The sequence below is a fragment of the Myzus persicae genome, unplaced genomic scaffold, assembly GCF_001856785.1.
Source record: "Myzus persicae strain clone G006 unplaced genomic scaffold, MPER_G0061.0, whole genome shotgun sequence".
NCBI lineage: Eukaryota > Metazoa > Arthropoda > Insecta > Hemiptera > Aphididae > Myzus > Myzus persicae.
Window position 1 is genome coordinate 90,466 of NW_019104193.1, and position 15,011 is coordinate 105,476.

General features: G+C 38.6%; 1 protein-coding gene across 4 annotated transcripts in view; it reads right to left on the minus strand.

Annotated features, from left to right (window-relative positions):
* LOC111039816 (teneurin-m) overlaps positions 1 to 14,801 on the minus strand; it is a 69,599-nt gene extending 54,798 nt beyond the window's left edge. For 3 of the 4 annotated variants that reach the window (XM_022323454.1, XM_022323453.1, XM_022323451.1), the window contains exon 1: positions 14,496 to 14,801. In XM_022323454.1, the coding sequence (XP_022179146.1) occupies positions 14,496 to 14,529 (34 nt within the window). In that variant the 5' untranslated portion in view covers positions 14,530 to 14,801. Of the gene's footprint in view, positions 1 to 4,429; positions 4,458 to 14,495 lie in introns of those variants that run through there. The other variant, XM_022323452.1, reaches the window with a different exon arrangement.
* Positions 14,802 to 15,011: the final 210 nt, after the last annotated feature.

Consider the following 15,011-nt stretch of genomic DNA (forward strand, 5'->3'; position numbering starts at 1 on the left):
CGTAACGATTGTTTTACCGAAAAATGTGTTTTCAGAACGACACTGTTTACTATGGTAAAAATAATAACGAAATAAAAAACGTTAAAAACTCAACGCTCGTTGATGGTCATTGGGCAATATGGTGCTCAAGCACAACAACTGCAGCACGACGTCAGCATCACGTGGGCGGGGGTCGAACTGAAATACCTCTCGGTTTAATACGAGTGAAATACTGAAATGACTCGCAGCAGGTACCTACCGCCGAAGCCTATAATGATTATATACAACACTATCCCGCCGATCACACAAGTGCGCGAAGTGGTTAAATGGTCCTGGCGGAATGCCGAGTGTGGGCAAGTCGATGCAGATTAGGACGGGAAACGTCCGTCCGTGTCCGGTTATCCGGGCGGACGGCAAGTGGTGTGAAATCATTTGGTGATGAATGGACCCAATTATTGCCTTGCGCGTGTATCTGTACAACCTGCGTACATGGGTTTGGTGAAATATTATGGTCACGGTGGACGGGCGCGGTGGGGTTGTATCGGATGTACACGATGACGTGCGGAGGGTGCTGTTGCTACAGCGGGGTCGTTCCCTGGAACTTCGGCTAACTACAATTACAGGGCGAACAAAGTCGCATTGAATTCGCCACCCACCCCTTCCCACCGCCTCGACCTGGCCATCGAAGCCTTTAATTACGACACGGTCTCCCTCTGGATTGTAATGTTACAGAACATCGTGGTCCGGGCGGTTCGTTAAGCCCCTCCCGTCCGTCGTCTCCTCTACCGCTTGCTCAGCACACAATTAGGTCTGCGGGACATTCGATTCCGTGCATATATATATATATATGTATACATACATAGTCGGCGGAACCCCTGGGATGGACTTTTTATTTTTTCCCTTTTTTTTTTGTATTTATTTTATTTTGCTAGAATTTCATTAGTAACCGAATACGCCCTACGCCGGCTTGTCAGCTTAACGTTCGCTAAACGGATTTCGCAGCTTCTCGATAGCTTATATACTATATAGTATATATATCGGGTATATTATATAGTAGTATTGCACGCAACGAACAACGTGTTCTCTGGAAGTTTTGTTCCCAGGACGCGGAAAAAGTTTGTTACTGTGACATTTATGAAACACGACTACGGTGGAAGGGATGTTAAAACGGGTGGCAAATCCGGCCTTACAAACTTATTCATGCACTATAGTATGTTAAATTTAATACTCCGTACGAACAAAATAATTATGCCGATTTTTTTTTTTCATACTTTACCTATCTGTCTTTTCAATGTTCTGAAGTCAGTAGGTATTAGCTTACAAAACATGCCACATGTTTATGTCGACCATATTTCGAAAAGTTCTGCAGGGTCCCATTGAAATCAATTTGTTAAAATATAATCTTAGACACACAGACAAGTCAGATTCTTCTAGATTTATGGGCGAATGTGTCCCAAGAGGGTCCAAGGTTCGGGACAAATTGACACAAATCGAGATGCTTTCGTATGTTTATTGGCTTGGTTAACAAAAGGGGATATAATACAATTGAAGTAGTTGCGTAGCACAAAACGAAGGGACACACATAATATCTCCAGATCGAAAAATTCTTAACTATTTAAAACTCTACCACATAACTAGGTCTTAATGGACGTGTTTACATTTACAATAATTGCGCATACAGTCGGACGAATATTTATGCTACTTTCCCACATTTTACGCCTTATCGACACCAAAACATGATTATGATACAGATAAATGTTTGGACGTTGTTTAATTGTATAGGATTAAATACATATTTGTATTGTTATATTAAGTATAGCTCACAGAATTGTTTGTAATGGAATATGCGATAATCCAGTAAATCCATTAATCAATGTACCTACATAAAATGAATCTAATGATGTACTTAAATACAGTAACTATATTTATGTACTGTATAAGATAACTGTTGTAATATTGTACAATATTGTTATCTGAATTTTAAAAAATAATGTTTGAATCATTGTTAAATTACGTATTTTAATAAGACTGATAATTGTAACATAATCTATCCAAATAAACATATAATAAATTATATAATATGATGATTCTTCGCAATAATTTAATTCAACCGAAACCAGTGATTTTTTAGTCGTGTTTAATTACAATCTGACTTAATGATTACAACAAAATTTAAGATATTATCATAGTATTACCTGAATCATAATATAATTTTCAACATCGAAACATTAACCCGTGAGAATACGGGAATGACGTACAAGAATAAAAATAACGCATTGCTTACCAGTGTTGTGTGTATTGATATTATGATTTAGCAGATACAGGTGCTATTTATACACGATTATTTCGGTAATGTAATACGGTTATAGCTATTGGCGATGTTTAAATTAAAAGTATTGAATTTTTAAAAACAAAATAATAACATAATAATGTACGGAAACGGGCGCATCGGACGCGTCAATGAACAAACTTGAATAATATTTCACAGGTGGCCTTGCAGTGTTCGGGCAGGTATTTATAACGCCTCCGGATCGTTGTTGGAGCACAGTCAATTGGCCATTTTTATGACCACCGTCCAAATGGCGTTTAATGAAAACTCGTAATTCATATTTTGGCATCATCTTTATTTCAAGCGCCCCGAAAAATGACCCCGCTCGACATGCCGCTGCAGAGTGCCGTTCCCCTGAACACAACTCGCCGTATAAGAAGTGATATTTATGTGCCGTTGCTCGGGCGTTTGACATTAACGGCTTTTCCAAATTACATTTTTGTGTATGCCCAACGACAATGGTTTTCCCGGCGCCCCTCCCCAACCCTCCAGCGCACGACGTGCCCGTCGCGCATGGCCGGCTTATCGACCGAGCAGATACCGCGGAACGCCATAAATCTTACGCCAACTCGGTGTGTCCGCCGAGACTATTCACCTCCCCGGGGGTGGAGGACCACGGAGCACTGCGGATTTAATTAGGCGATTGTGTACGATTATTCGGTACAATAACATGCAAAATATTCTCCATCTCGACGACATTCGACGGACAACAAAACCGACACGTGGCGGGCGTTTCCGGAAAATATGGGTATAGACTATAATAGGTATTAGAAAATCACAATATACTAACGTGGTCGATAACAACACAAAAAAGTCAACAAAAGACGGTACACGCTTTAAAGCTCACGGGTATTATACGACCAATACACACTTTAGCACTTTAGCACCAACACACGACGGCGGCATTATAGGTGTAAGGTGTAGTAGGTAGCAGTGTAATAGCATTAGCCTGCCGTTTCGTTAAAGAATTAATGAGATGACGATGATGACGGCGATAATGATAAGTGATAATGATAAAACGTGGCGGTTTGAGAATTTAATTAGCCGTGAAATAATATGTTTAACACCGATTGCGATCGGTGCGTGCCAGCACGGAAACTCGCAAAACCCACCGCGATCGAGAATAAATACAATTCAATATTCATTAGAGCTCGGTTTGATATCGCCCCGCGGAGTGAATTATAATACGCAGGCCATAATAGTAGCTGCAGAGAGCTCTTATACTTAATTCATCGGACCGGATGTTTCGCCGGTCTAAGCGCGTTTCCGGTCGGATTCATAATATCCTCGGCGTCTGTGCTGATAAATCATTTCCAAAAGACCCCGCCAACAACACCGTACATGTACACCATACGTACCCCACGAGCCCACCCGCCGTCGCGCACACGCTTTCTCCGCGTACGACTCGGCGCCGTATAATATATATACATACATATATATATTATATATATATACACATAATGTAATGTACGCGCATAAACTTGTACTGCACACACACACGCGCATCCGCCTTAAAGGGTATATAGTAGTAGTAATTAGGTTGCAACTTTAATTGGTCGGAAAATCCCCGGGTCCGGATAAACTCAAAGGAGGCGGTGGTTTTCTGTCAACTCGGCGAACTCTATCCTCGCCGGCATGGTGCACGGAAGGTATATAACGGCGGCAGAACTTTTGCAGTAGTGTCCTCACCCGGCCACACACACTGAATAGCGTGCCACCGGTGCGCCCGACTAATTGTGAGAGAAAACGCACACGTCATACACCGCGAACGCGACCAAGTATATACCTATACACATACATACATACATACATATATACATATATATATATAATATATATCCAACGCCGGCGCGAAACTTTAATTGCAATTTTATTATAATATCGGACTATCATCTCCGGAGCCGGTGCGTGTACTGGTGTAGCAGGGAAGTAAGTCGGTTTAAAAAGACTTAAACGATTCGAATATCGTTCGGACGTAAAGCTATTTATCAAAAAGTTCACACGGCAACGAAATAGGTAGGTACATGGTATAAAGGGCGGGGGGGGGAGAAGCTCGGAAACTTTCTCACGGGCGTTTTGGTAATGATTAAACGAACTTTCAGCCTTGTTTCAGTTTCTTACCTGCCACCTTCATCCCCGAAAACTCCTAATTGTTCCCGGCACAGAAGCGTCGCATTTGTCTGTTATAATTGAGATAATTAATTGCGCACACTCTTGAGGCAAGCAGCTAGTAGAGACAACGTCCAATTAGTCGTGATACTTGCCAAAAACAACCAGGATATACATTTTTTTTGCTGTGTTATCGTGAGCTCTTAAAAACATACATAATATGGAGGTTACAAATGTGTGATATTTAAATTGCACAACATCCGGCAATTTGGAATCATTTGATATCAAACTCTAAATATTATGTTAAAATAAAAATTAATCGAGAAAATTATTGCTGCATAACATTTCACTATCAAATTTATATTATTTCCGGGTTAGCCTTGATGCCCTTATCAGTGGTTGACATTTCATAACATAATGTTGTTATCGCTATAAAATAGGACAAACGCCATTAACTATTTTACTACAGTTCATATTATAGTAGTAATTTTGTTTTCACTTCACAATATAAGCTATAAAAATGTTACAAAGAACAAATTGTACAAATGGTTTTAAAAATCAGATATAGACATAATTTTATACCACCTATATTTTGTAACGTTTAATTTCTTAACGAACTATTCATAAAAATTAAATACACGTTGTTGTATTTTAATTACTTTAATTGTTTTATACGCATAATAATTTACTTGGTATTCACACTTATAGATAGGTACGACTTTCAAGAACATTTCCTCGCTGTCACGATGAAAAAATTGGAAATTGAATTGTATTATCTTACAATGTGTTTAGGTCGTAGGTGTATGGTACAAAAGCGCTTTGATATATTTTTAACGTATATGACCAAACAGGTGTGCTGAGGAGGGACATCGATTAACAGTCCGGTATCGAGTGCCAGCTAAAGTCTCGCCGTCATCTGTTGCCCGGCGTAATATTGGTAAGGCATATGGGTGCGGGTAAGAAAAAGTGTGAAAAAGGGTTTTTAAAGATGAATTTCCAATCTGTTACATACGCACTAACACTAGGGTTTTAATCTTGCCAGGTCGGAAAGGGTGTGGAACGAGTTAACGATCCTGGCGGACCACCACAGGTACCTGGGCATGCGGCGACATATGGTTACCGAGAAACAATATTACAAAACTACATTATTATATACCTATGCCGTGTTATTTTAAAAAACTCCTTTTGTTCGGTTGTTTTCGCCCGTCTAGTGAGCGTACGTATTTTATTATAAATTATTTTTTTTTCCCCACTCTTAAAAAAGTAATGGGTTTTCATTTGTCAAAGAGCAGGTAGAAGAAAAAATACATTAAGGTAAGATATTGAACACGGTACAATTAACCGTTTACCGTTTGCACACTAAAAAAAAGTGTAATATTAACAACAACTCTATATAACACTAGCACCGGAGTACCTACATTGTGTACCTATTCGTGTTCATAATGATTGTACTTATATATTTTATTTTGATATAATAAACAGACTACAGAGTAGGTCCTCGTATTTTTTTTTATCAATCTTTGACACCTTTACAGGTAAAACAACGTGCCTCTGCCCAGTTTATAAATTATTGTTTTTGTGTTGTTTATCAAGACGTTTGACATTCCGGTATAAAATTATAACCCGTCGGTCCTGTGAGGTTTTGCTCATTATCAAAATGAAGCGAAAATTCTTCAATCTAAATTACTTATTATTAAATACCTATATGCTTCGATGTGTGTATTTCAAAATTGAGAGTAAAATGAGTGGGGCACTTCTTTTTTTTTCACTACAAAACTACAAAGACACAGTGATCACATTATTACGGACGGCCCGAGATAAGTTAGGGTAAGCATTATATTATTACTACTTCGGCTGTTCCGAACCTTCGCTGCAAGACGAGATGAAAATATGTTTTTTGAATAGAATATGACGGTTTTTCCCCAGTAAAAGTGTGAAGATACATCGCAGCGTGTTGCGAAAGTCCACCGTCGCCCGCCGACCGGATAAACATCTGCTGTAAGCGCTCAATGGGACAATTTATCGAAAACGTGCATCCATTAGTTTTGCTTAGGACATTTTTCACGCCAGCTCGGAAAGGGGAAAATAACAGAATAGGATCCTTCTCCGTGTAATATTGTGTATTTTTTTTATAAAAAAAAAACCGTTTTCCCGGGATAGCTTATATTATTTTTGCAACGTGAGTTAGGTACACTAGAAACGCATTTTCAATACAGTCGCATACTTCCGCGTCGATACGTCGCACTACGTTATATTATCTAGGACCGTTTTCGACTGCCAAGTTTTATCTGCCATCGATAGTGGGTATTAATATACTACCTATACGGGTCTGGTATATAATGCAATATATTTTATACCAACCCTTGCTCGTCTCGGGTACAACGTGGGACGTTCCCTCCAAACGCGCCAATCGTATATTATTATAACAATATACGCAGGCAATGCGCTCCTCTTAAAAAAATACGTCGTAACAATTTGTCTAAAAAGATTTTTTTTATTATATTTATGCGCGTATACAACTTGTGTACCTATATAATATACTTTGTACAATTACATTATTATTATAAAAAAACCTTAGACTTCGGCACATCTCTCTGAAATCCGATACATTAGTACGAAATGTATATACATATAGGTAGGTATACCCGAGGGCAGCTGATGTTATATTATACGGCGCGTACAACATATTATTAGCGTATTACAAGACATACGTATATAATATATATAATGCATCGCGTTTGATTTTTCTTTAAACTGGGATTAAACGTGTAAAGAGAAATGGGGGGACGACAATGCGGAGGGCCAGGTGCCGTACTCTTATAGTTTTGAAATGGATATTGCGTTTATGGAACGGAGCAGTACTTAATAATAATAATAATGATAATAATATAATATCGTAATAACGCGTAGGCGTGTAATCTCCGGCACTGTTATCACGCGTCGACCGGATGTTGCCAGTATCCGTTGTCAGCTGTGGTCCGTCAAACCGGAACGGATATTAGGTGTACATATATATAACTACACTGTAATAATATACCCGCCGCCGGATCGATAGCAATTCGCACCACGCATAAACGTATCTATATATATATATATATAAATATATTTATGGCATATTGGATATGTGAGCGGTGCGACGCGACAGCGGTTGGCGGCGGAGGCGTTAAAATAACACACGCGGATAAAAACCAAAGGGACTGGAGGATATTATTATTATTATATTCCACACGAACGGTTAAATATGTGTGCAGCTAAATCAACAAAAAAAAAAAATAAAAATAAAATAAAATACGAGACGAGACGAACAAGAACCTCTAAAGAGGCGGCGTTTAATCGCATCGACAATCGCACATTGTCCCCGCAAGATCACTCGACATCTTGAACAGCTGTTGCCGCCGCGTTAACCCCCCCCCCCTCACCCCGAACATCCACGCTAACCCCCGTGGTACGTACCGACGAGGGTTCTCAAAAACTCGACCCGCGAGTCAAGTGCACCCGAACAATGGCCGAGAGTTTAAAATAAAATTAATTACCCGGTCGGTATGTACACATACGCGACGGCCATTATAATAATGGCCAGTTATAATATCCTTACGTATAGGCACCTACGAGGAGGCGCACATCGCCGCGGAAAATATGTGTACGAAACTGACTCCGAAACACGGCCGTTGCGCGGTCGCCGCCGTCCAGAAGAGCTCTTGCAGCATTATATTATTATCCATTCACCCTCGTCGGGTATTTATGGCTAATTTTCCAGGTGTCTCATCACGATTCGTCTCGCTGGTCGCGAATAATCGACAGCTTCGCCCCGTTACAACGTTCGGACAGAAGAAAACATAATATAATACAATGCAACTCACACACGTCGCGCGTGTGTGCATACGCTGTAATACATTACGGTGGGTTCTACAATGGTTCACGCCTCTCCGACGACCGTCCGAATCGCGTCTGAATAAGTGGCTCGTTCCATCGGCAAACCCGACATTTTTATGAATCATTGCAATCACTCGCGCCTTTTGCAACCCGCACACTGCCACGCCGAGAAACCGTACTGCACAAATCGAATTCCTCAAACGACGCTCGTGCATAATGCACGGCCCCTTAATATTTTATTATTAGCCGGCGCGCAAAGGCTTCCAGATGGAGCCGGTTATATTATATTGTTTTGTTGATGTTGCCGAATGTGGAACAATGGGCACAATGCAGATTCGAAAGGGGAATTGGCCCGGGCGTCCCGTTGAGATAATTCTCGAATTACAAAACTGGAACAACAATAACGTGTACGCGAGCAGCGAAAAAAACAACGCGGTGAAAAATTAATAATACCTTAGGTAACAATGTGAAACATTTTTTTTTTCAAATCTACATTGTTTGTTTAACCTTATAGAAGAAAAAAAAGGGTGGTATGAGATATATATTTTTTTTCTATAACGAAAAAAAAAAATCATGTACCTATACTCGTTGCGAAGCTATAGCGCATGTATCGATGTCCGAGATACGACAATAAAGAATTTAATAGACGGAAGAATCCGTACGAGCTATAAGAGACCATATGGTCGTTTCGAGTAAACCTGATTTATATATAATATATTATAAACTCGAAAACCGCAGGTTGAAAAATTCTATCGGTTTACTGTACTGCTCTGATTGCAGACAACTAAACGGGGAAAAATTAACTGGACAGGATAACAATAATAATATTATAGTCACCTAAGTACACGGTTACGGTATATGTTGAGAGGTGGGTATTAGGTTTAATTCGCTACACTTGTTTTAATTCGTTCAATCTTGTAATATTGTGTGCGTTCTGTGGCTGTAACGCACAATCCATTATGTTGTTAAATTGAAATATGGGTAACTGCTGCAAATCTATCTGAAAACGCGAAACGTTTTATTCTGTGGATGGTTTCGTGTACTCTTGATGATCACCAACGTTTGGGGGGGGGGGGGTTGACGTGAAATGAGTCATTTACAACCTCCGCGGTTGCTCTAATGAATACGTATACAAACGTTTTGGTAACGACTAACGAGTTTTTCAACCTCAGTAATTTCACTAAACGGAGTGTAAAAAATATTTACTATCGTACATTATAATTCGAATATGATCGTTTAGTATTATTATATTTTAATTCTATGAAACAAACAATAAATTATCACACGACTTGAAAAAAATAAAAAATGTCTGAAAAGATTACTTTGCAGGTATTTATATAAATATATACATGATAAATCTGACATGAGTTATTAATATTATTATGTCATTTTACACGATTACGTAGTTATGGAACAAAATTAATTTTTAAAACTTGTACACATTAATATTAACCAAACGACCTAAGTATACAATAAGCTAACCATGTTGGTATAATATATTACACTAGATGTCGACGAAAAGTTACTAAAACCAAGTGTAGGAAATACTTTTGTAGCATGTTAAAACAACTCGCGCAATATTTAAATGTTTACCGTCTAAGGTCTGTTGTAAATAATTCTTTCGTTGTTGATTATCAGTAAGACGCGACCTTTCCACTATTATAATATTGGTATGTTCTGTTCCTCGGGTATATATTGTGTTTGATATAATACATAAGACCGTGTAGGTACCTACGGATAAAATAATTAAAATATCATGTTTTCGGCCGAAGAGAAATTTATGATCCATTGTCGAGCGGCCTTGGATCTCAATCATCTCGATACAAATCGGTGGCTTTGATGATTTAAAATAATAATAACACACAATAACAGCGTGGTACAACTACAGACGTTATATCATTGTTTTTACCACCGGTAAGACGAAATAAAACACACACAACAGCCATGTGTTGGACACCGGTAGTCACCGTTTCGAATATCAATCAATCAACCATACATAATATACCAACAGATACGCGTTCACGTGCGTCGCGGTATGTAAGAATATAATATATATTTCTCTCGTTTAATCGGAACTACAGCTGCACGACATTAAGTGCCATTAAATACAAGTCGGTTTTTTTTCCTTTCCGCCGGAGTAGTGTGTAACCATATAACCCCTCTTTCCACGCACGTACTCACTAATCCCGGTAATGTTTGCCCCTGCCCCCTCCCCCCTCCTCAACGCGTACATTTAGTGCTATAAATAATAATAATAATGATTTTAATACACAACGCGCCGCCGAAGGGATTCGGCTAACGAATTAGCTTTGTTTCCGCGGCCAACCGTATCTGGATGTCTGGTTTCAAGCAGACAGCGTGTAATTACCGTGGACAGATAAAAATAAAAACACCATATATGCCACCACGTACGGAACGATATACCTGCGCGCCTCCCCGGAGGTATAATTTGCCAAAACAAAACGAAACGAAAAAAAAATCCGTATGCAGATCGAAAACCCTTTTCGGGGGGTTGACGACGACGGGGCGGGGGAGATACGGAAAAAATCAACCCATACGATACGCGCCGTTTGCCCTCGAGCTGCGTACACACTATGCGGATGAGCAGCATTCCGAAGCAATTGAACTGAAACGATTGGCAGGCGACCGGGTGTTTAAAACGGAATACGACACTATAATATTATTATTATTATTATTATTATTATTATATGGTATAAACGACCATAAATCGTGGTTGAACCGAACGGGCACGTACGCAGGGAAAATATTATTATGTATTGTTTTTTAATGTCGGCATCGTAAAAATATCCGCGGTATTCGTATTGTATTGCACGGACGAGAGAGAGAGAGACGAAAACGAAAAAAATATTGCACTCGCTCACTATTATAATAGGAGACTGGGCGTATTTAGCGTGTATTTTCCTACGACCAATAATAAATATTATTATCCAGTGAAAACAATAAACGTGATATTTGAACGGCTTAGGATGGTCTGCGAAAACAGCAGTACAATATTATTGTTATATTATTATATTTGGAGTTTTTTTTTTCCTGTAGGGAAATACTCGCCAGAAAATACTGTGTTTATCAGCCGAGTATTATTATATTTATATGGTATACCGTTTCCGAATGAACTATAATTGCGTTATGAATAATGCGAACATTATTGATAAAGTACAAAATTTGGCTAATTGAATTATACGCTTGGTTTTGATATTTAGTATATCCCTCGAGACCGCGTTACCTCCATAATTAATTTTGCCCATATTTCAATCATAACATGCAAAACGATAAAAATGACACGGAACACGTTCGAATGGCAATAATATCATGTAGATACTTACAAGGTTCGTCGGATTTGACAGTGAGCACAATGTACCGTCGGGTAGGGCATTTTTACGGATATTTTTACAATTTCTTATGGTTGGCGAGGAAAAAAAAGATCAAACGCCTGCCTACCTGGATATTTTAAGAAATATTTTGGGCTTACGCTCAGTCTTCGCCGTGTAAGAATAGTTTGAGTAGGATTACAACCCTCGTTCTTCAACACGTATTGGCCATTTCTAATCGGATTTAAAATCTAATGATATTCGATCAACCGTTATCACTTTTTAAACGATTGTCCTTTTACAGTACCTATTACCATTCTTACGAATGCCCGAAATAATTGAAAATCATTGTAATTTTTTCGCTTGAATTATTACAAATGAAAATTGTAGTTTCGCTGCCAATACAATAGGTATAAAGAAAATATATCATGCTACCCGTTTGCAGCCGTACTAAAATAAGTTTCCAACAAATATTCCTTAATTAATATTTGTATTTTTAGAATAACCGCCGGCAGCGTGTTCATTGTCGATATTGCGTATTAATTGTTATAATATTTTTACATTTATTCATATTATTATTATTATGTTAATCGTTAGAAAGAATATTATTATAATTTATAGTGAGCTTGGCCTATTACGATAACTTAAATAAAGTGTGTAACTCTATACTATTATGTATCTATATTATTTATCTCCAACGAACTAGTTTGGGCGGAAATAAAACCGTACAAAAATAAATCCGAATATTTTAACACGGAAATTGTGTATACATAATATGTATTTTTACTCTTACCTACGATAAACTGTAAGATTTAGCGAGAAACGTACATTAGGCGAAATCTCACGATGTCTTGATGCAAACCATATGGTTGTGTAGCACAAAGTTCAAAACCGGATTGGCCATCGGCGCTTTACAAATATCTCTGAATATAGAATTCGACCTTGCACGAAAATTTAAATCCAACTACTACTACGTACATCTACTACTATTCCTACGACTCCGATATTATATTACTACTACTGTGCTTTGCGAGAAATTTCGTTGCTTTTTTTTTTTTTAATTGACAGCCGGCCATTGTCCGTTCACAGATTTCCCACGGTACCCTCACGTCCCTGTTAGCAATGATACTGACAATAATAAAAATAATAATAATAATAATTATTATTATTATTATTATTATTATTATGCACACGGTCCATTGTCTTCCATTAGTTTTCGCCCGGGAGTCATCAGCCGATCAGCTGTGACCATCGTCGTCGTCGTATTTTACGGCGGTGACGGACGTAACAATGTTTGACGGGCTGACACTCGGTCGTCGACCAGTGTCGCCGGCCATCTCATCTTATCGGTCACCATTGTGTTACGACGTGTTTGTATATTGCATTATAGCACAGACAATGCGCTTGTTAATCTGAACACTTACCTGTAAAACAAAAGAATACAAAAATATCAGTATCATCCGAAGCTCCGGGGCACCCATTGTCAGGTCGAAAATATTATTAAATACTCCCCCGCCTGCGCCCTGCCGAAAACCACATTCTTCACATGCTGTACACATACTAGCTTTATTTTTATTTTTTTTTACATACAGGGTGTTTCGATCGTAGAAAAAAATAAACCAAAATAAATAACACATCCTTTGATCGGAGCCGTCAATCTCCGGTAAAATCCTACTCCAGCTCGCAGACATGCGGCGATCGTAATCGTTGGCGATGGCTTTCGTTTGTATAGGCATTATCGTACCTGCTATACCTTAACTTCAGATTTAGAAAATAATAATATTACGATGTGTTGTTTTTTTTCTTTCACCCTGCTAAGCGTAATGGTTTTTATTTTGTTTTTATTGTTAGATGATTTACAGTCAACCGTACAATGCGGTCAATTAATGGCTCTTCCCGTTTAGGTCTACCTCGAAACGCACGACTCCACATACACAGTACACACACACTCATTCAATGTTTATTCTTTGATTCCATTTTTTGTACACTACCTATGCTTGTATCAATACACATATTATACTAGAACGTTTCTCACGTCGAATACCTAACGGAACTTGAACTAATAATTTGGTGATTATTAAGTTATGTATTATGTTATGCATTATTGTTATTTTTTATTATGATAGATGTGTGTGCTCAGACCAATTGTTCCTAAGGTTAGGACGTATCAATAATGACTAATGTGACAAACTACAAAGTCTAAACAAACGAAATAAAAACCTCATTAAAAAATATTGTTTTATCATATCATAAATTAAAATAGTTAAATTATATACAGATAAAGGTACCTATGGAATGTCAAACATTTTTTAAACTTATTATAGAATTTTATTTTCGAACTGAGATTAGGAATATTATATAAAATATTTAAATCGCAGTTTCAATTGAAATATTATATGAATTAGATTTTCCAACTTACGACTTTTTCTCCCCTTTCTGATTTAATGAAGCCAGGGATTTAAATCCCTGGAGCTCGATTTTATCTATAACTCGATTTTACGTCCCGTCGGGCAATCGTTGATAGAAATGCATGTATGTATAATATTGTACATTCAAAATTGATATAAATCTCACACATCTATATGGCATGACATTTTATGCCTCCGAGTTTCTTATTGATGTGTTCCAAAAAAAAAGGTAACGTATAAATATTGACCCTAGTTCTCAGCTTGCAAATCTCAACAGTATCACTCACACGAAGTATACAGGGCACTTCGACTTGACAAAACTATAATATAACAAATTCACGCGCCGGTCGACGATGGGCGAATAAAACGGATTTACAACAGAGATTGTTGGAAAGAAATCGATTACGAGTAAAAACGACGGTGATTTTTTTTTTAAATACAACAACACCAAAGGCGTCGGTGGCTTACCATACGGTGGATATCCAAGTATCATGCTTTTCATCAATCACGGTGGTTCGGATCAATTATTACGGTAACAGTGAACATAGCACGATACGCACGCGACGATGATAATATTGTATTAATATTTTTGACGAAACGTAAACGGCGCGATTGTTCGAACGGTATTATTCGAGAGGTGTAACAAATGAAAAATCAGAAAAATAAAAACACGAAACGAAAATGATTTCGGACGCGTAAACCACGACGGCGAGTGGGCACGACGAACACGGACGGATGGTGTGCGCGGCAGGGCGACGTTAAACTAACTGACTGGATAGTGGATACGGCGCCGGGACGACGAGCGGCGGCGGCGGCGGCGGCACTGGTTTCGGCGGTGAGAACGTCAGTAATAATAATAATAATAATAATACGACGAGCGGTGCGCGAGAGTGCGCGCGGGTCCCCCTCCCTCTTGTTGCCACTCGTAAAAACCGTCTCCCGTTTTGTAGCCGTACAGTACGACACTGCAACTATACAGCGGCA